At 53.1% G+C, this 23,730-nt stretch overlaps 6 protein-coding genes across 6 annotated transcripts; 2 read left to right on the top strand and 4 right to left on the bottom strand.

The window, feature by feature from the left end:
* Window positions 1-9,300: 9,300 nt before the first annotated feature.
* On the bottom strand, window positions 9,301-9,784 carry PG997_000885 (uncharacterized protein; the record flags this gene model as incomplete). Its single annotated transcript, XM_066805200.1, has 2 exons — window positions 9,301-9,424; window positions 9,663-9,784. The coding sequence occupies 2 exons, from the start codon at window positions 9,782-9,784 to the stop codon at window positions 9,301-9,303; spliced, it is 246 nt and encodes an 81-aa protein (XP_066674973.1).
* On the bottom strand, window positions 9,784-10,543 carry PG997_000884 (uncharacterized protein; the record flags this gene model as incomplete). The annotated part of the gene is made up of 2 exons (XM_066805199.1): window positions 9,784-9,988; window positions 10,257-10,543. The coding sequence occupies 2 exons, from the start codon at window positions 10,541-10,543 to the stop codon at window positions 9,784-9,786; spliced, it is 492 nt and encodes a 163-aa protein (XP_066674972.1).
* A 653-nt stretch (window positions 10,544-11,196) lies between these two features.
* On the bottom strand, window positions 11,197-14,452 carry PG997_000883 (WD40 repeat-like protein; the record flags this gene model as incomplete). The annotated part of the gene is made up of 6 exons (XM_066805198.1): window positions 11,197-12,546; window positions 12,610-12,945; window positions 13,000-13,875; window positions 13,938-14,057; window positions 14,110-14,361; window positions 14,438-14,452. The coding sequence occupies 6 exons, from the start codon at window positions 14,450-14,452 to the stop codon at window positions 11,197-11,199; spliced, it is 2,949 nt and encodes a 982-aa protein (XP_066674971.1).
* A 389-nt stretch (window positions 14,453-14,841) lies between these two features.
* On the bottom strand, window positions 14,842-17,851 carry PG997_000882 (uncharacterized protein; the record flags this gene model as incomplete). Its single annotated transcript, XM_066805197.1, has 2 exons — window positions 14,842-17,528; window positions 17,632-17,851. 2 exons carry the CDS (start codon window positions 17,849-17,851, stop codon window positions 14,842-14,844), a joined length of 2,907 nt encoding a protein of 968 aa, XP_066674970.1.
* Window positions 17,852-19,296: 1,445 nt separating this feature from the next.
* Window positions 19,297-20,580, top strand: PG997_000881 (uncharacterized protein; the record flags this gene model as incomplete). Its single annotated transcript, XM_066805196.1, has 1 exon — window positions 19,297-20,580. The coding sequence occupies one exon, from the start codon at window positions 19,297-19,299 to the stop codon at window positions 20,578-20,580; it is 1,284 nt and encodes a 427-aa protein (XP_066674969.1).
* Window positions 20,581-21,623: 1,043 nt separating this feature from the next.
* Window positions 21,624-23,699, top strand: PG997_000880 (nitrilase; the record flags this gene model as incomplete). The annotated part of the gene is made up of 3 exons (XM_066805195.1): window positions 21,624-22,172; window positions 22,649-23,532; window positions 23,642-23,699. 3 exons carry the CDS (start codon window positions 21,624-21,626, stop codon window positions 23,697-23,699), a joined length of 1,491 nt encoding a protein of 496 aa, XP_066674968.1.
* Between the last annotated feature and the right edge of the window lie 31 nt (window positions 23,700-23,730).

Genomic DNA, 23,730 nt, shown 5'->3' with positions numbered 1-23,730 from the left:
AGCGGTTCCTATAAACTTCTGATATGGAGAATTTGTCCAGGCGGCTGTCCAGGCGGTAAAAACTCTATTATGAATGCCATTACGGACTCCCACCATTGCCCAGGCGATAGGACACCGGATATTGCCAATCCGCTCTGGGCGCGATCGCCAGATCTCATCAGAGAGCGGGAAACATGCCCAATGATGAGGAAGTCGCACGCGATGAAGAGCACACTAGGTATGCATTTAGCAAACGTGTTCTCTTATTACTATCACATATGTACGTAACATCCTTATCTAAAGTCCATTGCTTACTGTGTGGTTGGTATGTAGTCATGCACGTGTGTAGGTAGTTGAAGATGAGGCTCAGATCGCAAAACCAGCATACATTGTAGATGGATGTACAAACTAGTCGACTCGATAAGCCCAACATTCGTGCGGCTCACACAACACTGTGGGCCTTTTTCCCTGGACCAAGTTCGTGATGAGCCGCTACACACTAGAACGTTCGAGGGGCCGCATTGGGGATTGCAACCAAAAGGAAGAAGGGAAAAGAAGGGAAAACCTCTGACTATACTTCTCAATACTGTTATCAACTGACTCGAATTCGATGATATTCGATCTGCGTTCAATCAAGACCAGGGTGACGTCTTTCAGAACGCGCATAATCGAACTTGCTACTAGACCCCCGGTCTGGGTTAGGTGCGCAGAACGACTGGGTCCCTGACGAGAGGAGAACCATCCTGAGATTTCGATGCCGTGCTGCGTTGATGGCCATACTCCATGATTGGTGTGTTTTGGCAGGGAGTTAGGGGGAGACAGACAGGGCAGGGGGCCAGGACTATACGACGGTCAGGCCTCAGGACTGCCCAGGGACAGACAGCACTAATTGCATGGTAGCAGAGCAGGGGTTGCGCTGCCTTGGCTGTCTCTATCTGCGTATCTACCTGACTCTCCTGACTGACTGGAGAGGACATCCATTCGTCCACAGAATGATGTATGTAGGCGTTCGAATTGATTCGATTGGACCTGGCGGGCTGGCTGGCCGGGGCCGGCTCGCTCGCATGTGGCTGTTATTCCAATGCAGTTCTTGTTTGTGTCTGGCTGGGTCTGGGTCAAGTGTGTGGTCGTATACAGCATGCCGCTCCGGCTCATGCATGACTTGGCACCCGGAAACTTGCAATTTGAGCAACAAAACATTCATCAGCAAACGGCGGCGGCGGCCACCACGGCTCAAGTGTCTTCTCTCCCTACGTTATGCATTGCAGTGCAGTGCAGTGCAGTGTAGCGCTGCAGGCTAAGCACGGAAGTAAGAAAATAAAGACTCAGAGAAATTTCGCATAGCCATGCAGCTCGCGACGGCGGCGCCGCGGTCCGGCCACCTATCATTGATCAGATCAAAACATTCGATCGATTGCCCACTCTGTTTTGCCTTTGCAGAAACGCCAGGTACCGGATGTCTATATCGACCATATATACCGTCCATCGTAAGATACCACTCTTGGCCCCACGTAGCAACATCGCCTCTTCCATCCCTCTCAACCCGGGGTGAGATAAGGAACCAACCACAAGAAGGTTATTCACTCTGTCGTCGCCAACGACGACGGATTATGTTGGTTAAAACAGCGATCGGTCGTACGACATGATAACAATACGACGGTTACAGCACTCGGCTGCAGTTGCATGTGTATGCTATCAAGGTCTCCTCCCCTACCTAGGCGTTTCTTTTCTTGTGTAAGTCGGCCGATCGGTGGTGGTAGGAAATGGAGCGGCTCAACTGGGAGCAAGGTGTGGCACTTCATTGGAGGGACTGGGCGGTGCTACTGCAAGTGCCAACTCTGTCTTTCTTGTTCCTGCGCTCCGAGGCGTAGGTATCCGTACGTAGTGGTGATTTTATTACTGACTCGTCACATTCTGTGGCCCATCACTTCCATGCCATGGAAGTGCTCGATGTTTCTGCCGGGAGCTGGGGGCAAGTCAAATCGCACCAATTGATATCAGATCGGGGATAACTGTCTGGCTCTTGTAAGGATCCAGGAATACTCATAGCGAAGGGAGGTATACCGAATACCTCCATCATGCATACTCGTTCAACTGCTCACTCGGTGATCAATGCCTGCTTGGATCTCGGACGAAAGCTATGACTCGATGACGCTCCGTCCACCGTCGGCCAAGTACACGCTTGTAGCACACCCTGCTACCCTGGGCATCACTACACTCTACAATCAGGCAGGGTTAATCTGCTGATCGACAACAAGAGCCTTGGGCTCCGAGAGACTGAGAGAGCGCGAGGGAGAAATCGCGGGCTAGGCAGGCTGGCCCGGAGTGCAGCGATCTTGGCAGATTGGGTTAGGACGGCGGGCGGGCGGACTGGCCGATTTGTTAACTACTGTAAGTCAAAAGAGCCTGGTGATAGCGACTATATTCTCCTGGCTGGTGAGGGTTGTATGTAGTTCATGACACACTTGTCAACCCCGACCCCAAGCCAGCGACGCGATTTGGCCCGGACATGAAGCGCGCGCCACCAATTGGATGTACGCGCGAAAAAGAAAAGAAAAAAAAGTCCCGCTGATGCCCGGGTTTGTTTCGTAGCGGGGTGCAACATTCTGGGGTTGAAAGATGTTGTTGAAGAAACGGCCACACAACCACACCAAAGCCGCAACTGCGAATGAGGTTCGTCCAGATGTACAGTACCACATATCAATACGCACACACACGTGCAGAGGAGCAAAAGTACAACTGCGATATGATATCAGAGCGTACCGAGGCAAGTGTCCTTGTTAGTAAATGGCATTGTGAGATTTCCATTGAGTTAGCTAGCATGTGGTGGTTCGAAGGGACAGGAAAGTGTTGGTCGGGTTGGGTACCATTCCCTACCTCACGCCTATCCATTAATGGATAAGACTTGTTAACCTGCTGCATCCCGAGAGATGCGATTAGGGGTTCATAGGTTGACTGGGTCTTCTCTCACGAACGTCTGGTTCATGAGAGGGCCACGACACGACACTCCATTCCGCAGCCAATAGAGGCGATTGCGGGGTGGCGCCGGGTCTCCCTTTCCCCCTTCTCCTCCGACTCTGCGCATTACTCCTGTCCAAAACTCACGATGCATCAATAATAGGCTTGCGATCGAGGAAACTGGGTGGTGGACCGTGGTCTAGACCGTCGAGAGGAGGTACCCCGGTATACCGAAAGCAGACGAGGCACCGCTTACCATGGGCAGATGGGGTCAGATTCCGGGTATGGCCGCATTATCGTGAAGCCCGCCCCGCCAAGACCTTTTCTTTTCTTTTTTTTTTTTTTCCCTTTTTTTTCCCTCCATCTGTCCCCCCTTCCCCCCATCGAACATGAGCGCATCGTCACTTCTGAGGGCCAGCCCAGCCCAGGCAGACCCCGTTTACCCAAAGAGGGAACTTGTCGCGCCCCCTCTAGTCCGCAGCCAATGAGCCGAAGACCGGACACATCTGGTGCTGAGGGGCCGGAAATCTATCGATATGTCGGCATGTACTGTATAGTATAGCCATGCACCAACGACGGAGCAATCAAGCGCAAAAGCACGTTGGCCCACTTCTCTGCGAACAACATGACAGGCAATAACAAAAGTCCGGGGTTGATGATGATGATGACAACAATGATGACAGGCCGCCGCCGCTGTTGCCCTCTGGGTGAATTCAGGAACAGTTGCGGAGGGGGGGGCGTAAGCGCATGGCACAGGGATGTGAGAGGTACGGCTAGTAGCAGCCAGAACGCTATACCCGAAGCTGCTCCAGCTGCATGTCGGCCTAAACCCAGTCCATCCAAGTCTCTGGGGATCAACGACACCAAAAGTGGCCATCCAGCACTAGTCGTAGTCCCATCACACCCAATTGCTGATTAGATCTTACTCCACGGAGATGACTTCAATAATCCTCCTCCTCCTTCCTCTACAGACGACCATATGCAGCCTCATATCGGCCTGCCTGACTACCTACATATTCTATAACGACGTGAGAACTAGCGATTGCCACGCTACCGCGTATGGCAGCTGACGAATCGCACGGGTGTGTGGATGGATGGAGGGTCTATTCCGTCAAGGAGGGGTGTCTATCTTTCTTCCTCTGCAATCCCGTGAAATCCTGCCAAGATCCCGTCTTTCGCCCAAGCGAGGGATGTCTTCATCGCTTCTCCCTGCGTAATAAAGGCCGCAGGGCATGGCGGCGTTTGGTGTCACAGTGCGTTCACTACACGAGCCGCTTGTGCCATTTGGGATTTTCCGCCTCAAGCGCCATCGAGGTTAGGAAGCCTGCAGCTACGTGAACCCGATGTGTATGCGGGTAACACACACGCGCACACACACACATGTCACTGTCCACGGCTTACTCGCTTGCATACAGGACCGACCGTGCCGCTGCCTGCGGCTGTGTACTGTGTCCGAGTTTCTCCGGGATATCACAAATATGACAGGTCGGTTTTCCGTCATATGTCTGCTGAACAGGGGGAGGGGGCAGCGGGCTCGACACCCAGTCCAACGGCTCTTCCTCATACACTTGGATGTGATAGGTCATTTGATGAGAGAGAGAGACTGAATGGACGCTATATAATTGTACATACATACATGCAAACACAAATACATCCCCGGATCACCGTCAAGCTTGCATGTACATTACATACATACAAGTCCCCGGCAGGCAGGCGGATTCGGGATAGTGGCCCTTTCTTTCCATGACACCCCGCTGGGTCGATCGGATTCCTGATGCCGTCGATATCCAGTCAGCCAGCCCAGTTGAAATGGCTGCAAGACGCGAATGGACCCTCGACCGCCGCTCTCAGCCAGCCACGCCGGCTGCGTTGCCCTTCAGATATCGGGCCATCAACACTTTCTTGTCTAGACTCTAGTAGCCTCTTGTCGCTAAACGTAAGTGATGTATACTAGAGATCAGCATTCGTCCGCGTTAGCCGGCCGGCAATATCTTGCGAGCCACACTGCCGAGCCGAGCGGGCTAGAGCGGTAGAGATGACGCCACTATCCAGCATTGATATAGGCTTCCGAAGCGAGGCTCGAGCATCCAATTCGGAGACGATGCTGGATATGTTTTCTAGGGCAAGCCAGCTGAACCTGAGGGGTGTTAGACAAGGGTGTGATACCAAACCGCAGGTGACACGTCGAAGCAGGAGAGCACAAGTTTGATTGCCTCGTTGCGGGTGGCCAGCTGTCGGCATAGGCATTGGAACTGTTTGGGGACTCGGGGACTCCATTCAAAAGGAACCACGCCGATTTGGTGACAGTTCCTACCTAGGACAACTATGTATGTACTTGCCTGCCTTATGTAATCATCAAGAGCAAGCTTGCGTTTGGTGGGCGATGCATCATGCATCCACTCACTCGTCAAGTCCCAAGACGATGTGATATACTTAGAGCATCTGGTCGTCAGGCCCCAATCCTCCGCCTCCGACTGCTAAGCGCTCGGCGGTGGACAGCTACCCATTACGCCTGCCTTAGCTCGGGTGCCCGGTGCTACTCTTGCAGTCGAGAAAAGACAGAGTGCGCCGGCTCTATGCAGCGTGATTGGACGGTGCTAGAGAAGATGGTTGTCGGTATTTCCCCTCCTGCTTCTCCCTTTCTCCAAAGATGATGATGGCGCCGCTCCTGGCTACCTTACCCCCTCTGCTTGCACCTCCTCCCACTCCCACCCTCCCCTTCGGCGGATGCAAATGATTTCCCCACATTGATCTACCTGAGCAAAGGCCTTACGTACACACTACCACCTCGGCCACATATGCAGAGGGCGCTTGCGGTCGCACATACATCTAAGGAACAACGGTATGCGTGGAAAGCGGCGATCGTCAGCTTGGGAGTTCCCGGAATCCTCCAATAAACCGGCAGCGTCTTGGCGGAGAAGTTGTGAGAGAGCTACGGGGCTGGATTAGATTAGCGTCCTCCGTTGATATCTACAAAGTACTGATACGTATGGATGTACGTCGGTATGAACATTATGGAAGGTATGGACGCAAGGTGGAAATCGGCCGAGAGGGCAACCAAGACCTGAAGTCGAAATGCGTTATGATATATGTACAGTCCATGTATACACATGCACATATGCATGGTCAGCGACGCTCCATACTCGGTGTTACGCCAACGCGAAAAGCTCGGTGCAGATCAGGACAATCCATCAGGACGTGTTATAACATGAGTGTAGATATTACAAAATCCAAGTAAGGTGCCTATACTCATGTCACCGCCATCCATGGAGAGAGATCGGAATCTGCCCACGGTTTCCTCGGGGCTGCTTCTGCTACGAGCGAATGTCTTCTGAGACATCGACAATGCACGTCATCTTACCATGGGCGAGATGGGCATGCGGATGCTGCAATGTAGGTAAGGAAACGAAACCCTACTGCTAGTGATCGACCCGCATTGCATTCATCAAAAACTGCCTTTCTCTTTTTTTTGCCGTGCATAAGGGCAGTAGGATCCCCATCAAAGATAAGAGAAGCCTGGCTAGCAGTTTAGACGGCGTCGGGTGTCGGTGCCTCTGGGTAAGTAAGTAAGTAGTCAAGGTAGCTGGTAGCCAGATGCAGATCGGCTTGCCGCATGTAAGGCAAAAATGCAAATGAAGATGGAGAAGATTGAAAATATGCCGAGGTCGTTCGTTCGTTCGTTCGTTCTGTTGCCGCGTCAAATCAAATCGATTGTGGCACGACTATCAGGCCGGTCGTCTAGACTTTCCGTTTCCGTCCATGACCGTCCCCTCGGCTCGGCTTCGATGTTCAGTCAATCAGTCAATCAATGGGGTATGTACGGTAGTAGTACGGTACGTATGATGAAAGTATCCCCATACCAGAACCCATACTTTGGGCCTGCCGCCGTCTGAAAATCCCCATCTCCATCTCCATCTGCAGGGCAGGGCAAAAGGAAGTGGTGTTGAATTTGGGGAACGGCCCAGGCCAAGACTCGACTCAACTCGACGTAGCATCGGGAAAATTGCAAAAGCCACACACCCAACCGAAAGTGAAACCGCCTCTTTTCAGCCCTCGATACATATGTCTAACATAATTGTATCTTTCAAGCCTGCCCAGCCTGTCTCAACAAAGAAGAACGCCCAGCTCAGGAGTTGGGAACTGCTGTATGTAGGGAGAGAAAGAAGGAAAAAAGATGCCTCGCCTCGACATGTGATAATCCACACACACACATCCCATTCCGGCTTCCCAACAACCAACGACGACACGAACCCATACCCGGCTGTCCATGATGATTCGATAGGTTTCATTCTTGTTTCCCCCAACCAAGTCCACCCACACACACTACAAAGAAGTCGAGACGCCAGCCACACTTTACTGCTTTATTAACCTTTTTCTCTTATCGAGAGTTATCAGACACACCCTCAATTTACTTTTTCATGGATGACGCTTGCCGTCCGCGCCACCACCTTCAGCCATCCAGCGTTGATTGGTCGCTACTAGGTGAAGGTCGAGGTCAGTCTCACCCTTTCCACCCCCTAGTCTTGCAGCCACACTCTGATTCGGGAGGGTCAGTAGTACCAAGCTTTTTTCCAGAGTCTTTGTCACGATGCCCGGATGTCTCATGTCGCTTAAGTAAAGACGATACCACGTTGGACTTGCTTGTCGCTCTACCGCCACGGCTTTTCCCTGCGCGAGTTGCATCATTCGGCCGGAAAGCAGGGGAGTAGACCAGGCAGTGTGGAGGGGCGCAACTCTTTTCTCTCCGTTCTTAGGGCCCGTCACGTTCCAGGGTCTATCGCGGCTGGCTATCGAGCGGGAGGCGGAGAAGGAAAAATAAGAAGAGCCCGCCGACGAGACTAGCAATTAGGTAGGGAGGCTCCGGGCGCAGACGAGACACACCAGGCCGATTAGACTTTGCGCGAGATTGTGGCAGTAAATGTGTCATCAAGGTGCGAGCACATCTCCCTACACCATCGCGAGCTTTTGACGTCCATCTAAGACGGGCAAAGTTGCCGCCTGCTCCATCTGCCGCCCCTCCGCCAAGTCGCCCAGAGAAGGGAACCCGGCTCCAAAGGCTTTCTTGTCTTGGTGGTTCTGGTCACCATATCATAGCACACGTTGTCTTGCTATCGCCGACTTTTTTGATGACTCGCGGCCGCTGGAAACCGCCGCGCGGAGATTGCTCCGAGGTGCGTCAAAGGACGCGCCAACTGATTCGTCACGGGCAAGAGCTATCATCAACGTCGAACGTCCATGCTAAGCGGCTGGTGTCGGCATCATCGCATCGCCTCTTTGAGTGGTGAGGATAACGTTGCATCCCATGGGAAAATCCATCGATCCAACTTAGACCCGAAAGGAAGGAACTGGGCAGAGATGCATATATCTGACTCGTGATATTACTACTCCTACGCAACCAGGAGCACAATCCCCTAGCAGCAGCAGTGACCCTCCTGCCCCGAATTAACGTTTCCGGCTTGCCGTGCACCCCTTGATACAAAATAACGATATCCCTGCTTCCGAAAATATACGACATTTGCGCGTTACTGGTCGAGGGAAAAACATGCAGGAACTGTGTGACATGGTCAAATCCGCGGATGTCGTTGGCCGGCGGGAGAAGGGGAAAACGCCCCCGACGTTGGTTTTATTAGTGCCAGCCGCAATCTCCTGACGGAACAATCATGATCTCGTCATCGCTTTGTAGTTTGTTTGCTACCGAAAACCGGCGCCCACTCTTTCTCCCCCCTCTGATCCCAACAGCCTTCAAACGATCCCGGCCGTCCTCCCCATGGGGGCCACGGGCTGGGCTGATATACCACGTCTTAGGGGTAAGTTTAGTTATCCTTGTCGAGTACCAAAGTTAGTTATCGCTCTGGTCAGTCTAAAATAAGAGGTATTGCTCTTCCGCCACCTGTATCGCGGCCACTAAACGATAGTTCTTTACCTGACAAGGGTGACAAAACATATGCCTGCAACGTAGTACGGGGATCCCAGTTATTAGTATATCCGCCTATAATATGGGCCATCAATAAGGTCCAGCGCGGCCTTGTGTCGTAGTTCGCGTTGGTCAGTCAGCGAGTCAGGCAAGGTACGTTTCTATCAACTAGCAATGGATAGGAGGATTCAAACCCGGGATGGTGGAGACCCGGGTGCGCAGGAGGAAGGAAGGAAGATAAGGAAGGACTGGGGATGGGACGTCAAACAGATTGCATATTCGGCTATCTCGGTGTGGCAAGACGCGGCCCATCACCGCAACGCACTGGCGCGCATAACCGAAGGGTATGCAACTCTGGGGTGCAGTTATGGGGGAAGCGGGAAAGAAGCAGACAATGCCTTGGCATAGTGATAGAACCGCATCATCTTCGGTCTGCGAAGGTTTACAACTCACCTGGCGGCCCTGTGCTTGGATTTGTGCCTGCACTCGCGCAGCATCGAGTCTCTCCTGAGCGGCGCGGTGGCTCCGGATCTTGACCTGTTCAAGTCGCTGCTGAAGCTGACGCGGCATGTCCTGCGAGTCACATAGCATCAAGTCAGTTTATAATTCATAAGTGTTTTAGTGATATATATATCAGTACACGCATGGAATGGTATCGTTCAGTCAGGCGTTGAATACAGGTACCGACCGAATGCTCGTTTACAAATCCGCGTGGTCTTCTTCAGTCGCCTTAGTGATTTATGTGCACATGTACAGACATGTAGGAAAGGGGCGAAGCTAATAACGATGACATGACCATCAGCTTCCTCACTTACCTGCAAAAACACCTCCCCGCGGCAACGGCCCCATGGCCGGCCAGATCCCGTAGTGCCGAAGCGCCGCGTTCAATCCGCGCCAGCCGCGCTCCGGCTCGCCCACCGACTCGACCGCCATCATGTCGGTGAACCCCCGAGGCTGAGGAGCGGCATGCCGCCGTACGGGATCTGGTTGCGGCCCGGGTGGCGCACCATGGTCTTGTGGTCAAAGTACCACGCCTCGCAGCAGGCCTTGAGCTCGTAGTCGGCTAGGTCCTCGGACGTGTAGAGGAAGTTGCTGCCTTTGAGGTTAGATTTCCCTGTTGGACAGCGTCCATCATTGCTTGGTCAGTAGTCATCGTACCAGTTAGTTGTTGACGACAGAAGGAGTTTCTATCTGGTGCTCTGACAGCTGGGGAAATGAGCAAACATGGGTGGAAGAAAAGCAAGATTCACTTACAGATATTGTCCTCCGTAAGAAACCCGTTCAAGTCCAAGAACCCCGATAACGCCTCCGGCCTAATATGCCCTGCCCGACCGGGATCCAGACGTCCAAAGAAGGCAGCCATGAGAGCCTCGAAAAGGGGGTTGGAGCGCCATCCGGGTGGAACAGCGCCATCCATCTGGCCATAGGTGTACCACCACCACCGCCGCCGCTGTCACCAGAGAACGACGCGGCCTGCGGCGGTGGCGTCTGGGCAGGTAAGGAGTATGGAGGCTGGGCATAGCCAGTCCAAGCGCCTTGTTGATACTGCTGGTACTGCTGCTGCTGTTGTTGCTGAGCAGGAGAGGGTCTAGGTGGCAAGGGCGGTTTGTTGTTGTTGTTAACATCGGGCGGGATGGGCGTGTGGATTTCGTACCCCGGAGGTCGGGGTGGAATAGGCGGCGGGATATCCATTACGAACTATCTACCTAGCTTAGATGCCACGGGCACTTAGTATGCGGAGGTTAGGAGGTGAAGAAGCTTAGATCGGATGGGTATCGATCTACAGTTTGATCTTAAGAACGTCAATAGTTTTTGGTGTCGATATCTTAGGGCTGAGAAGAAGAGCTCCTGGAAGTGTCCAGCTGATCCCTTTCGATGGCACGGCATGCTCCCTCCCATCAACAACCCCAACTTCAGCCGCACGGAGTTTTGGATTCTCTGATTGGCCTTCCTCGCTCGTATGGACGCCAAGACTCCGTTATTGATTTTTGCATTTGAAACTATGCCCATCACGGATTTCAGCTCATTTTCGACTGAATCGAGGGCATCACTTTTCGGCAGTTGTTGTGTGAAGGATGGCAAGTAGAACAAGCGCCACCAGCACACAACTTCCCGTCATGTATCGAAGCAGCATCAAGTACGGGATAGTAAACTAGTAAGGAATCATTCATCACCTGCTCGCAATAGTTCCACGAAACACCTCACAGCCCCCTATAGTTCACGCATAGAAACAATGCTTGTAAGGGTGAAGTCCAATATTAGGTCATGCTTCGTATCATTTCATATTCATCAAAAGAGGTAATACAGACTAGTTGTAGATGACCTAAAACGCTCGTTCCATCTTCTTATTCGATGGCAGACCCGCTCCCCATAACCCCCTGCCCGAACCACTGCGCCACCGTCTTGAACCGGTCGTCGCCCTTGCTTTTCGTGAGCGCGTCCTTGAACAAGTCGTGCCGGTCCGCCCGCTCCTCCTGGCTCCGCTTCATCGCGCGCACCGCCTGGTTGCTGCCCGCGCAGACGGGACACTCCGTTTCGGATCCGTCGCTGCCCCCTTGCTTCAGACAGCGCTGGTGGAAGCTGTGCTTGCAGAGGAAGTGTACAGCCGGCAGCTCGAGCGCGCCGCCGCAGCCGGGGCACCGCTGCGCCTGGAACACGGCAGGTTTCGCCCCGAGCTCGGCGATCTCGGCCCGTTTCTGCTCCGTCTCCTTGCGGAAGCTGTTGATCTGCCGGCGATTCGCCGCGATCTCGCGCCGTTCACGCGATATAGTCTCAGTCAGGTATGGCTTGATCATACCCATGGTGGCAACTGCGTTGGCGCCGAGTGTTTGGATCACCTGCAAGGGAGCCATGAGCCCGTCATCGTCGATACGTTTGAGCACGCTGGCCAACTCCTCCGGGCCCGCTTCTTCCAGAACCGCTGGGTCGGAGGTGAAGTACGCAAGTGCAGCGGGGTAGAGCTGCGGCTCTTCGGGTCCGTACTTGCGAAGCGCCTTGATGGCACCACGCGTGTCTTTGGCACTAGTGTAAGAGCGGAAGATGTCGAAGAGCAGACCTGACTGCTCCTTGACAAGTATCGTCCCGTCGCGGAACGCTGACAGGTGTGACAATAACAGAATGTTGGAGTTCTCGATTGGCATGTCTCGACCAGAAATGAGATTCTTCGCCTTGGCCTCCCATTCCTCTCGCTCCTCGCCTTTCTTCTGGTTGGCTTTGTGCAGATACATCTCGAATAGAGTTGTATACAAATCGGACTTATCCGTGTCCTTCAGGTACTCCTCCTTCAGGCATGCCTCGAGGAAAACGATAAATTCCTCTGGGTGATCTATGAACGAAGAGAATGCAGTCCGAGGAGCTGGCGTTTCGTATGCAGGTGCCTCAATCAAGCTTGGGTCTATTGTCCGTTCATTGTCGCCAGCTTTTGCCCGAATCGGCCCCTGAGAAGGAGGCGTGGAAATATTCGAGCTGTTCATGTAAGGCAAAGGCAATAAGTTGGTTAGGTTCTGGACTGCATTTGCAGTCCCGGTCGCAAGTCCACCTAGCGCACCACCGGATGGCGATGGAGGTCGCTCCGGGGATACTACATGCACTCTGGGCTTATATGACCCTGTGTAGTAGTCAATGAAAATCTGCGTTGCCTCTTTCGGGCAATGTTCAAGAAGAACCCTCGCGTACTTCATCAGATTCGGATATGCCTAGAAGTCTTGATTAGCTTACCGGCTACAAGTCAGGCTATCGGTGAGTGAAGATCCACCTACAGAGTCGGGATCCAGATGCCAGATGAAGTCAAGGGCGTCCTTATAGTTCTTGGAATCTTCTATCAGAATATCGACAACCAACTCATTCTCGCCATGTTTCGTGGCAAGGTAAGCAGCTTGGTCAAAGTAACCCCCTTGCCTGCACATGGTGATTGCTGTATCCAAGTCGAACTTGAGGTCTCCTTCAGACTTGATAAACTTCTCCAACTTCTCAACGTCTTTGAGCTTGGCGTAGCAGTTCAGCAGTAGTGTCGTGTGGTCAGCAGTGGCTTTATGGTGTTCATGCAACTCCTCCAAGTATTCAATAAGATTATGTATCCTTTGGGTATCGAGGAACTAGGTGTGTTAGTTTATTTGCGAACATCCCGTATTTGGACGCAAAAAACATACCTTCCTGATAACCTGTGATGGTTCCGTATTATCGATGGCCTTAATGTACTGAGACATGGCATTGTCGTAGTCGCCTTTCTGATATAAGTGATCACCATACCTGCGGTAGATGACGTTCTGCTGCTGCTTGTCCATGCCCGATTCTTTGGCCAGGTTTATGGCCAACGGATACAGGTTGCGTTGGTAGAGTAGCTCTAAACGCTGATGAAGGGTCTTCTCATGGTATCGGTTGACTTTACCGTCATCGGTCAGTATGAAGAGATCACCCCATACCTCAAACAGCGTCTTCACTTTGGATATTAAAGTCTCGGTATGTGCAACTATCTGCAACCTGGGATCGACCATGGTAAAGGTTGAGGCGTTGAAGAGCGACTCGGTGCTTCCGCCTCCGAATCTACGCCGCATATTGTTTGAGTCGCCGCCTCTGGAGGAAGAAGGCGGCGAGACAAGGGCGACATAATCTTGGTACGTTGAGGCCAATGTTGTCGCGCCGTCGTTGGCAAAGCATATCCCCCTTTCGTCCGATTTGTAGTAGCACACGGCATCGTCTCGGACCACAATGACATCACCATATTTCTTGTTGGTTGTCATGCACCCGACAGCACACCCGGAGTCTTCGACAGTTCGGGGCGGTTGCCCTTGGCCTTTGCCGGAAATGACCAATTTCAGGAGTCGGGATGTCGTTGCGACGAAAAGGGTGTTGGCCTTGGAATCGCCTATGAATTCCACACCAGTAACTGGCTCTTCCGACTCGTATACGATGCGTTGCTTCGTCCCTCGATCGTGGATTAAATCGCCCCGTATGACCGTGACTGCTCCGTTCGCGAACCCGACTGCCAATTGCGAGAGATCGTCAAGGGCCGTGAAGGCAGAAACCTAGCACGCGTCAGGACCTCCGTTACGTGAAATTCAACACGCATCCATCCAGGATGGCTTACCGGGTACTGTTTCCTTCCATTGTGTACACTGAGCGTGCTCAAGCAGGTCGGAAGCCCCGTCTTCTTGACGGGTTTATCGAGGGCCCAGACTTTCAACACCGGCTCGCTGCTCAGGTCTTCCTGCTGCTTATCAGCCTTTTATTCTCGATCCGTTTGTATCGGCTTTACCTACGGCAACAGTAACCAACAGGCTTGTGCCTTCGACCTGGCGCATGTGTGCTATCCGACCGGATTCGTGCGCCTGGAAGCTCCGGACCACCTTCCAGCTCGGGCCGATGATGCGTACGTAGCCATCGAAGCTGCCGAGGAATAGGCTATCGGAGCCAGAGCACACGCTAGATACCTCGTTGTTCTCGAAAAAGGATCGCGTCTCGTCGTCGCCCAGTTTGACCTGGCTCACTTCGAAGAAGTCGAATGCTTTCCACTGCGCAGTGCATTTTGATGTTAGTTTCGGTACCGAATAACGGATTGATTGGCTGTACAGGGTTCTGGATACCTACCAAAAGCAATGCCATGATCAGTTATCTGAGCGAACGAGTTGGTTTATTACGGTAGCATGGCGCTTGTTGTCGCTGTATTGAAGATGCCTCGAGCCCGCTGTCGTCACTGCGGTTGCTGGTGTGGGGTGGGGCCTAAGCTCAACCCCCCTGCAGGAAGTGGCTGTGCTTGACGTGGCTTGGCGCTCAAGCACGGGAAGCTGCACCGCCGGTCACCTGAAGGTCACACAGGTCACCTGAATACACGGGCTTCAAAACCTGGGTACTGGTTTCGATGGAAATTGTTTTGGGGGTGGGAAGGGGGATATTGATGAATTATTTGACTCTTTTCTGTCTCTGCAGGCCGTGTAACACTAAGTAGATAAGGTGGTAGGGGTATCTACAGTATGCATACTTAAGACATGTGTTTAAGCACCCGATTGCTTACCTGCCTTCCAGCGTTGGAATAGTTTACCAAAGCTTCCATCGCTACCTTCCCCGTCCTCTTGTGGAATGATGGAGTAACCCAGATCAACCAGAGGAACCATGGACGGCCGTCCGTGGGCACATTGGAAGGGCAGTGCGCAGTCAGCTAGTCTCTTCAGCAGGCTCTTGCAATCATCCAAGGATAGCAAGTCATTGAACATAATAGCACTGCGGCAGGCTCTCGAGTTAATCATATCCAGTATACCTTGAGGGCACCGGTGGAACCTCGCGAGCCAGTGCAAGTCTTGCTCACGGCCTTCGCTTCGTTGGCTGGCTTGGAAGGACGATTGCACCGTCCAACCGTTACTGTGTTCTGCATGGTGCCAAATCTCCTTCCTTAGCAGATCTATCAAAAGCCGGGGCTCAAGCCTGCATCTTTCGACGATCGCCGAGGGTAAGCGGGTGACCTTAAGAGATGGGTGGTTTTGGTTACGACCCCTAGATAATGCTTTGGTAGTTGGGCTTATCTCGTAAATGATACCCCAATGCTTCCCGAGGGGAGCGTACCGCTCGAACAATGCGTGCTCCTGTGCTGTAATCTCGAATTGGAGTGCTTGGTCTAGGAGCTCAGTTCGGGCTACGGCGCCCTGCGAGGTGTCTGAAGCTTGTGTATGAAAATAGTCGTCCATCAAGGCTTCCACGCGACACCGCTCATCAGCCGCATGTTGATCCACCACAACCAGGAGTGAAGCGGCGTTCTCCTTGTTGGTAGGCCCAACTTGTAATGGAACCTTGGCGAATATAAATTTCTGGTCGACTTGTAAGATTACTGTCGCTTCCCTCAATGCTTCCTTCGAAATACGCCCTTCAACACTGGGAAGACTTGCGATACTGCTGTCCCGGCTGCACAAGCAACCATGGACCATTTTCAACCTTGGCCCATAGGACGAGTTCGGGACACCAGAAGAGATAGAAGCTGCTGGAATTGGCGCTTCGGAGACTTCAAATATAGGATTGTGCCAGTGAGATAGCAATTCTGCCGCCCATGTATCAGTTTTCTCCTTCGTATCAGGCTGATGCGGCTGGACAGGTCTCTTCGTTGTAAGTCGCAGTTTTTTGGGTCTCGTCGTATCTTGATTTCCTGGCTCTTCTCCAGTCGGCACGATAAATCCCGTCCGAGAGTCTATGGCGGACCTCTGCTTTGTTATGGGATTCGTCCAGAGAAGATAGCCAGCTTCGTCTGCTGCCGCAGGTTCTGGCGAGTGTGGTTGAGGTTGGCTGATGAAGGATCCATCCCTAAAAGACATGCCACCCACGGATTCAGCGTCTAGGAAAGGAGGCCGAAGTAAACTCCCTGACGAGCCAAACAGCGGCGGGGCTGTGCGTTGATCTCGTAAGTCAGATGTTGTTGATTGGATACTGTGCCGTAAATTATCTTGAACTTCCGTATTCTTCATCTCGGTAGGCTTACGTGGTATTGCACCTTGTCGCCCACTTTTGAAACCTGCGAACCCGCTGAAGATTGGCTCGGATCTGTTTGGTATAATGGGCAAATGAAGCCTTGCCATTGCTAGATCGCCCGTGGTGGGCTGAAAACCATTTTCGATACCATTATTGGTAGTATGGCTTGTTGTCGAGGCAGGTGAAGCCCGGCCTATATCGCCTTTCTTAGGACTGGCTCTAGCCTTTTCCGACTGTGGCAAACCGGCTGGTTCGCTCTGGAGAGGTCTGATACGGGTAGGGCGGAAATGATGCCTTCTCAAGAACTCGGTAACGACGGCCCTGACAATGTCTATGGTGGTTTCCAGATCCTGCCTGCCTTCGTTAAGGAAACCCTCTATATCTTGAGTAGGGCTGGTTGAGTTACCAAGACGTATCCTGATGTAGAACATGGGCCAGCGGTCAATTCCTCTTTTCCCCTTCAGCTCCTTGTTTGTGTAGCCATCTGTTTTGAACTGCCGGTCTTTACTTCTCCTATCTTGGTCTTCGTCTGGCCCAACGAAATCTCCCTGGTCTCCGAAGCTGGAATTGGAAAATATCTTGTTTATCTCGTCGTAGAATATGTTTGAGCTGTGCTCGCTCAGAAGTGGTTGAACCCCAATACTGACAAATTGCATGCGTTTGGTTGCAACTGGCACTAGACAGACGGCACCGCTTACTTCTATTCCGCCTGCTGATGCCTTGAGGGCCACCCATGATTCGGCGGAGATTTCTTCTGAAAGACCAGCGGTATATAGAACCCGGGAGATGCGGGAGACTAGTTGGGAGCGACGGTCACTGTCCGAAGCATCTTGTGGCGGCGTTCCATTGTTTCGGATACCAATACCTTGCTGGCGCGAAGAGTCGTGGGCAAAAATCGTAACAGGACCTGGCCAAGGAAGTGCAAGACTTGCCAGGATATACCGGAGTCGATCCCAATCTCTCATGTTCAGCCCCTTTTCAGCCGTCATGGCACGTTGCTTCACCCGAACAGGCATAGATCCAAACAAGTCTCGTACTGTCACTCGAGTGCCATAACCTGAAGCAAGCCGTTTTTGGTCAGGCAAGGACGGAGTATGGCGTGCTATCACGTCTGACTTGTGGATCTTGACTGTATTCTGCGAGCAGTGTCCATGGTGACGGGATGTTATAGAGAGCAACGACAGAGCAGCTAACGATGCCAAGAATGTCCCGCTTCTGCCATGCGTATCTGGAAGAGGGGGAATCTTGAAGTACCTACGGAAAAGGAGTTAACCCCAAAGCTCAGCAAGGCACAGGTGCGCCGACTGCTTGTATCTTACAGTGAGGGTTACCAAGGCCACCGGTGTCGCGGAATTCGGCAGGGGGAATGCCCTCGCCATTGTCTTCTACTGTACAATTACCTCTGGAATAATCGACAAAGATGGTCACCTTGGTAGCCTTGGCATCCAAGGAGTTCTTGACCAAGCCGCATATTGCATCATTCAGGGAGGTTATTGTGATCGAAGACTTGATCTGGGCAGCCACGTCAGGTGGCAGTGGTTTGATTGACATGTCGAGGGACAGAGTGTGAATCCGAGCCCCATCTTGTGATGCTGCGTTAGCTCGTGGAAGGTCTGAGCAGAGCTCAGCTCAATATGTGGTGCACATGCAGATCGGCCGTGACGACATGTGCATCATCTGGGGAGCTATGTGGGTGTATGTAGATTCCCCGATCCAGTCGAGAATCAAGCAACAAGCATCTGCGATACTGCGAAAAGAGCACCTGTTGAACTCTCTCTGTAACTCGGTGCCAAAAGGAATAGGTCGACGTGAAGTCTATGTTGTTGTTGGTGGCGGTGGTGAGAGCTTTGGGGCATCACGTGCCAGGTATTGATTAGGCAAGCCGTCGTAATCTGGTGATGCTATCCGGGGCTTCAGAGCCTAGACTATTGATGGACAGGTAGGATGGGATGCTCCAGCTGTGACAGGTATGACGAATGCAATTCCCTTCAGGGTCTGGGCTATGGTCCTATGGAGGGGGGCCTAGACCTTAAACCTTAGGCCCGAGGCTGGCCAGTGCAGTCAACTGATGGGTTCTGGGAAATGGGGCGGTTTGGTCTGGGTTTGGGGTTCTGAGCCGCCCCATTGCCTCATTTGCTGTTAGTCAGCCCGCCTGTCACCCACCTGTGGATGCTGCTGAATGGGATGGTGGATAGGCCTGTGATTCCTGCCCCTTCAGGCCCCTTCAGGCTCCTCAGGCCCCCTCAGACCCCCTGTATTCGTATCGCAGCGTGCCAATCAGGGTGCCATGCGGCCGGTTTCCCGCAGGTCCCAAACCCACCTGCTCAAGGCCCCGAACCCCCGAGACTGGATCACCAGAGGCCTTCTAGGTCGTTCGTCCAGCGACAACACGATTGCCAGATTAGGTCTCGATGCGATTCTCACCATCGACAGACCAGAAAACTGACCACCCAATTCCGGGTACCTGATGCACAAGGAACCCGAACCTCCCTCATCCCATCATCTCATTGGACCACCCCGTTAGCCACTCGGCATCTTCAATTTCTGGCCAGGCGAACCGCGAGCCTACCTCTCTGTCTTAAGTACACACAACCTACCACATCAGCACCTGCACACCTACCTATGCGATCGACGGCGCTGCACCGATTGGATCTGGCAACAAAGAGCGCGGCTCATTCGACATCTCCTCCTGGCACGTAGGTATCACCGTCACACGTCATCCGAGCTCAGGCACCAAGAACGCTTCTCAAGGTTTCTGTCGCGCGAAGCCCAAGAAAGTCAAAGATCCATCGCTGCCTCTTCTGCTGGAGCCCCAGTGGCTGTGCCGCCAGTCAGTGCCTGGCTGATTATCTATCCCCCGGTTCCTGGCCCTGGTTTCGTGACAGAAACGCTTCCTGCTATCACCTTCATTTCTCTACTGTCTGACAACCCTCTACCATTGCGACTTTGGTATTCATCGCCCGCGGCGCAGATACATTGCACGGAACGCTGCTTAAATGGCCATGACGGAATCCCCGACTCGCGCTGCTGGTAAGTGCCCGCTTTATCTACTAGCGCACAAATCCATCTACGCAATCGTCACTTCACCGCATGCCCATCCGCTTACCCCCAGCTTTAACGGATTGCCAGATGGACAGGAGCGAACAGGCCGCCGACGGCCCTTTTCGAATTGGGTGAAAAAGCTCGCCGGCTTCAAGAATGGCTCCTCGTCAGCCGAAGGGGGCAGCAGCGGCCGCCACGGCCAGTCCAAAAGGGATGGGCACCACAAAGCCTCCAAGAAGCGAGGCCCGAAATTGAACAATCCCTACCCGCAATCAGGACAGGTGGGAGCATCAGAAAACCATCAGAGCCATCCATCACTCACGACAAATGACACCGGCGTGACGTCGGTGGTCTCGCGTAGCCGAGAATCCGTCCATTCCTCCATGGAAGGCATTGCACCTCCGCGATCCACCGCTCCCACAGTCTCGACAGAACACGATGCCACCTTGTCGATCAATGCTCCCTCGCACATGGCCTCGTCGGTTGCGGGCACTAGCCGAACTGCCAACGGCGGCTTAGACTCGAGAAAGGGGGGAGACAGTACCTTCTCGTCGCCTGCCCCCTCGGTACGCTCCTTGACGACCACTCTGACGACGATCCAGTCCATGGCCGCCAACGGCAACGCGAATCATGTGCATGCTACAAACCAAAACAACAATAATTTGCAGGCAGTTCAATATACTCAGCCTTTCCCCACGGCCTCCCCTGCTTCGGCAATCCCTCCTCATATGGCCCAGGCTCAGGCTCAACACAGTACCGGTGGCCACCCTACGACCTACAATATGGCAACGGCAAACAATCTCTTGACTGACAATGCGTCCATCCTTACGCTGGCATCATCAAGCAACCGGCATCGACGTCGGTCTTTTGACACAGATGCTTCAGTGCGCGCTCTTGCGCCATCCTCTTTGTGGGGAGGATCGCGAGAAAGCCTGCCTCTCAGTGTGCTGAGTGCCAATGTCGATGGGAGCGGCATGCCGACCACGCCTGGTTTGCATCAGACGACCTCGCGGATTGCTAACAACGAGCGGACCAGTATCTACTCCGCTACTGGTGTTGTGCCGACGTTACCTAGCGAAAGGAACAGCTACTATGCCAAACAGAGCATCGCCGGTGATGCCACCAGCGTACGAAGTGGTCTCCTTGGACATGGCAGGGCAGACAGCATCAGTGGAAGTGTTGGTGGAGTCGCCAGTCCTCTTGCCAGTCCTCTTGAAGTGTCTGAGGGGAGCATGTAACAGAAAAGCCTGAGGTCACCGTCTCGGATCATGGTGATGGTCAGGAGAAATAGAGGCGGTTTTGGGAGGATACATTTGAACAGTGTTGTATCAGCCCGTAGAAACGGGGCTCTACAGCTGCATGGATGTTTTAAATTCGCGGTTCCAGGTTGAGTTTCTTAGAACACGCTTCACGGAGTTGGGTTGGTCAGCAAGGAGGGCAAACAGGTAATTTCTGAGATCGGAAATAGCGCTGGGATTTGGGTAAGGGGCAAGGGGCCACCAAGGAAACTCGAGAGTCACGATAAACAACAAGATACCCGAACATTGGATTCAAAGCAAGAATGATTATGGAAGCTTCTGGCAGCGCCTTGCGAAACACGGCATACCATGATATCGTGTTGGAATATCATCAATGAGCAAATCATATGGCAGGGTGTTACTGAAATGTCAATATCACACTACGATGGCCAACAGCCTGAGCGGAGCCTTGGCATACTTTCGCCCTGCATGATGCAGGGGTCTCGAGCAATTTATTTCCATACAACTTTCACGGTCATCTAGGAAAGGATATTGGCAAGCCGTAAAGCCAAGGCCATAGCGGGCCACATAGTAGCTAAGTGCGTTCAGCTCCTTGGAGTTCCTGAGGATGTCATAGTGAAGATGCAAACCAACCCTAATGAAACCTCAGTCCGACCAGAGTGACTGAAACAGCATCCAATGTCGCCATTTGTGATGATCATTCAGTAAGCGAGAGAGATGCGAGTAATAACCAGGTCAGTCCCATAAAACCAGCGGCGGGGGTGATGTGATGGTCACTCGCATTGATGCATGTAAGTGCATACATTAGGAAGTATATATACATCATTACCTACATGATCCTACCTACTTAAATCCAGAGTAGCCCCTCACCCCTCAACATATCATATGACCGACCACCTTACACCACAACCTTAATAGTTGCCATTTACTATTACATACTACTAATATAACTAACTACATCACTTTACCTGTCACTACCACTGTCCCTCAAGGAAGATATCGCCTCACGCAACCCGGAAAAGATGGGAGTGCCACCAAAAGGAGCAATCCGCTTAGCCACGGCATCGCCGGCGACCCAGGGCACCACCCGGGAAACCCTCTCCCAGCTCCAGAAGATCGCCGCGCGCGCGGCGGCCAACCAGGCCGACCTGCTCCTGCTGCCCGAGGCATACCTCGGCGGCTACCCGCGGGCTCCGACTTTGGGTGTCGCGTCGGCGCGCGGACCGACGAGGGCCGCGACGAGTTCCTGCGCTACTTCCAGGCTGCTGTCGACTTGGGCGATACCGTGGGCAACGGCGCCGGCGCCGGGGATGCTTGGGTCAGGAGGCAGTTGCCTGGAAACCAGGCGGAGGCCGCGGATGATGTTGCCGCTACTAGGGACCCGAAGGCCACCACCGCCCAGAACCAGCGGGGGTGATGGAACACGCGAAGAGCTCGAACGCATCGCGCGGGAGACGGGTGTCTTCATCGTGGTGGGACTTGTCGAGAAGGCGGGCGGGTCCCTGTACTGCTCTGTCGTATACGTTTCGCCTAACCAAGGGATGATTGGGAAAAGGCGCAAAGTCCAGCCAGTAAGTCACACCTTCCCTTCTACCACTATTACTCCTTTTCCTAGTTGATTATGTGCCTGTAAGAGGAGTATCCAGGCGGATAACCTATCAATATGGACCACAACCTACACTCACCGGAGCTCATTGGGTATTGATTCTCAAACCCCTTTCTTTCAAACGTAAAAATGGCATCTTTAACGATCTTTGGTCCATGACCCAAGATTGACGTTGGGATATTACAAGCGAGCCTCGACGATGATGTGAAATTTTGGGGTTTGTGAATTGCGGGAATAACCGTCGAGTACTTATATCCAAGATCTTGTTTGCATTGAACGGCAGGTTGCGGGTCTGTGAGGAGTTGAAGCACCGGCCTGACGACCGCATTGATCCCGGGACTTCCATATCCAGGATGAGCCAACAGCACCTACCAAATCTACACCAACCACATTGCTTTAGAAGACTGAAACTTAATATGAAGCTGACAAATTGGCGGATAGACTGGAACCGAACGCCTGATTTGGGCCCAGGGGTCCCCAGCCACGCTGAAAGCAGTAACGACGACCATCCGCGGCGTGCGCATCAACCTCGCAGCGGCCATCTGCTGGGAGAACTACATGCCACTGCTCCGCCAGTCCCTCTATCAGCAGAACATCAACCTATACCTGGCGCCCACCGCGGACGGCCGCGATACCTGGCTCGGGCTGATGCGGACCATCGCGCTCGAGGGCCGCTGCTTCGTTGTCAGCTCCAATATGTGCGTGCACAGCAGTAGAGGTACCCAGCAGCAGCAGCAGCAGCAGCAGCAAAGCGGCTCGGTATCGGCTGTTGCATCCCCTTACGATCGAGAGGCACTGTCTCGGGTGACTTCTCCACCTCACGCCCACCATGGCAGCACCACGAGGAGACGTAACTCGTGCCTCACAGAAGAGGGATTCGAGATCGCCCTTCCTCGCGCTGCTAGTACTACCTCTAGCTCTTCCTCGCCATCTAGGGCGAGGAAAGAGAGAAGACGGTCGATCTTTGACGATGATGGGAACGAGATCGTGCTTCCTTGCGATGGAAAGGAAAAGACCGCCTCTGCTGCTGCAGATGTGGTGGCGGAGGAAGACGAAGGCGTCGATGTCTCGGCTGTGGACGACGCACAGAAACAGAAGCAGCAGCAAGTTGGCGCCGGAGCCGCCACCACCACAAGGAAATCGACGACGGCCATTTCTACGGGCAAGTTCCTATCGCGTGGCGGCTCAAGCATTGTCTCTCCCATGGGCGATGTGATTGCTGGACCTCAGTGGGAGGATGACCAAGGCATCATCTACGCCGATGTCGATTTCGAAGATTGCATCAGAGGACGTTTGGATCTTGATGCCGCTGGTAGCTACTCAAGGTGAGTCTTATGTAGTTCCCTCTCTTACCCTCTCTGGCAACCATTCATTACACATATACCTCCTTTCTTTCTGTCACTGTCTTTTTACTAATAATATACTCCGCCCTAGAAACGATTCCTTTAAATTCTCCGTCGAAGGACTCGACCTTGATCCTTTGCCATATTGAGTTACTTCGAACTCCTTTGCTTGACGATGAA

The sequence above is a fragment of the Apiospora hydei genome, assembly GCF_038363865.1.
Source record: "Apiospora hydei strain CBS 114990 chromosome Unknown utg000002l_segment0_segment0, whole genome shotgun sequence".
NCBI classification, from domain to species: Eukaryota; Fungi; Ascomycota; class Sordariomycetes; order Amphisphaeriales; family Apiosporaceae; genus Apiospora; species Apiospora hydei.
This window is presented reverse-complemented; position numbering and strand designations above follow the sequence as displayed.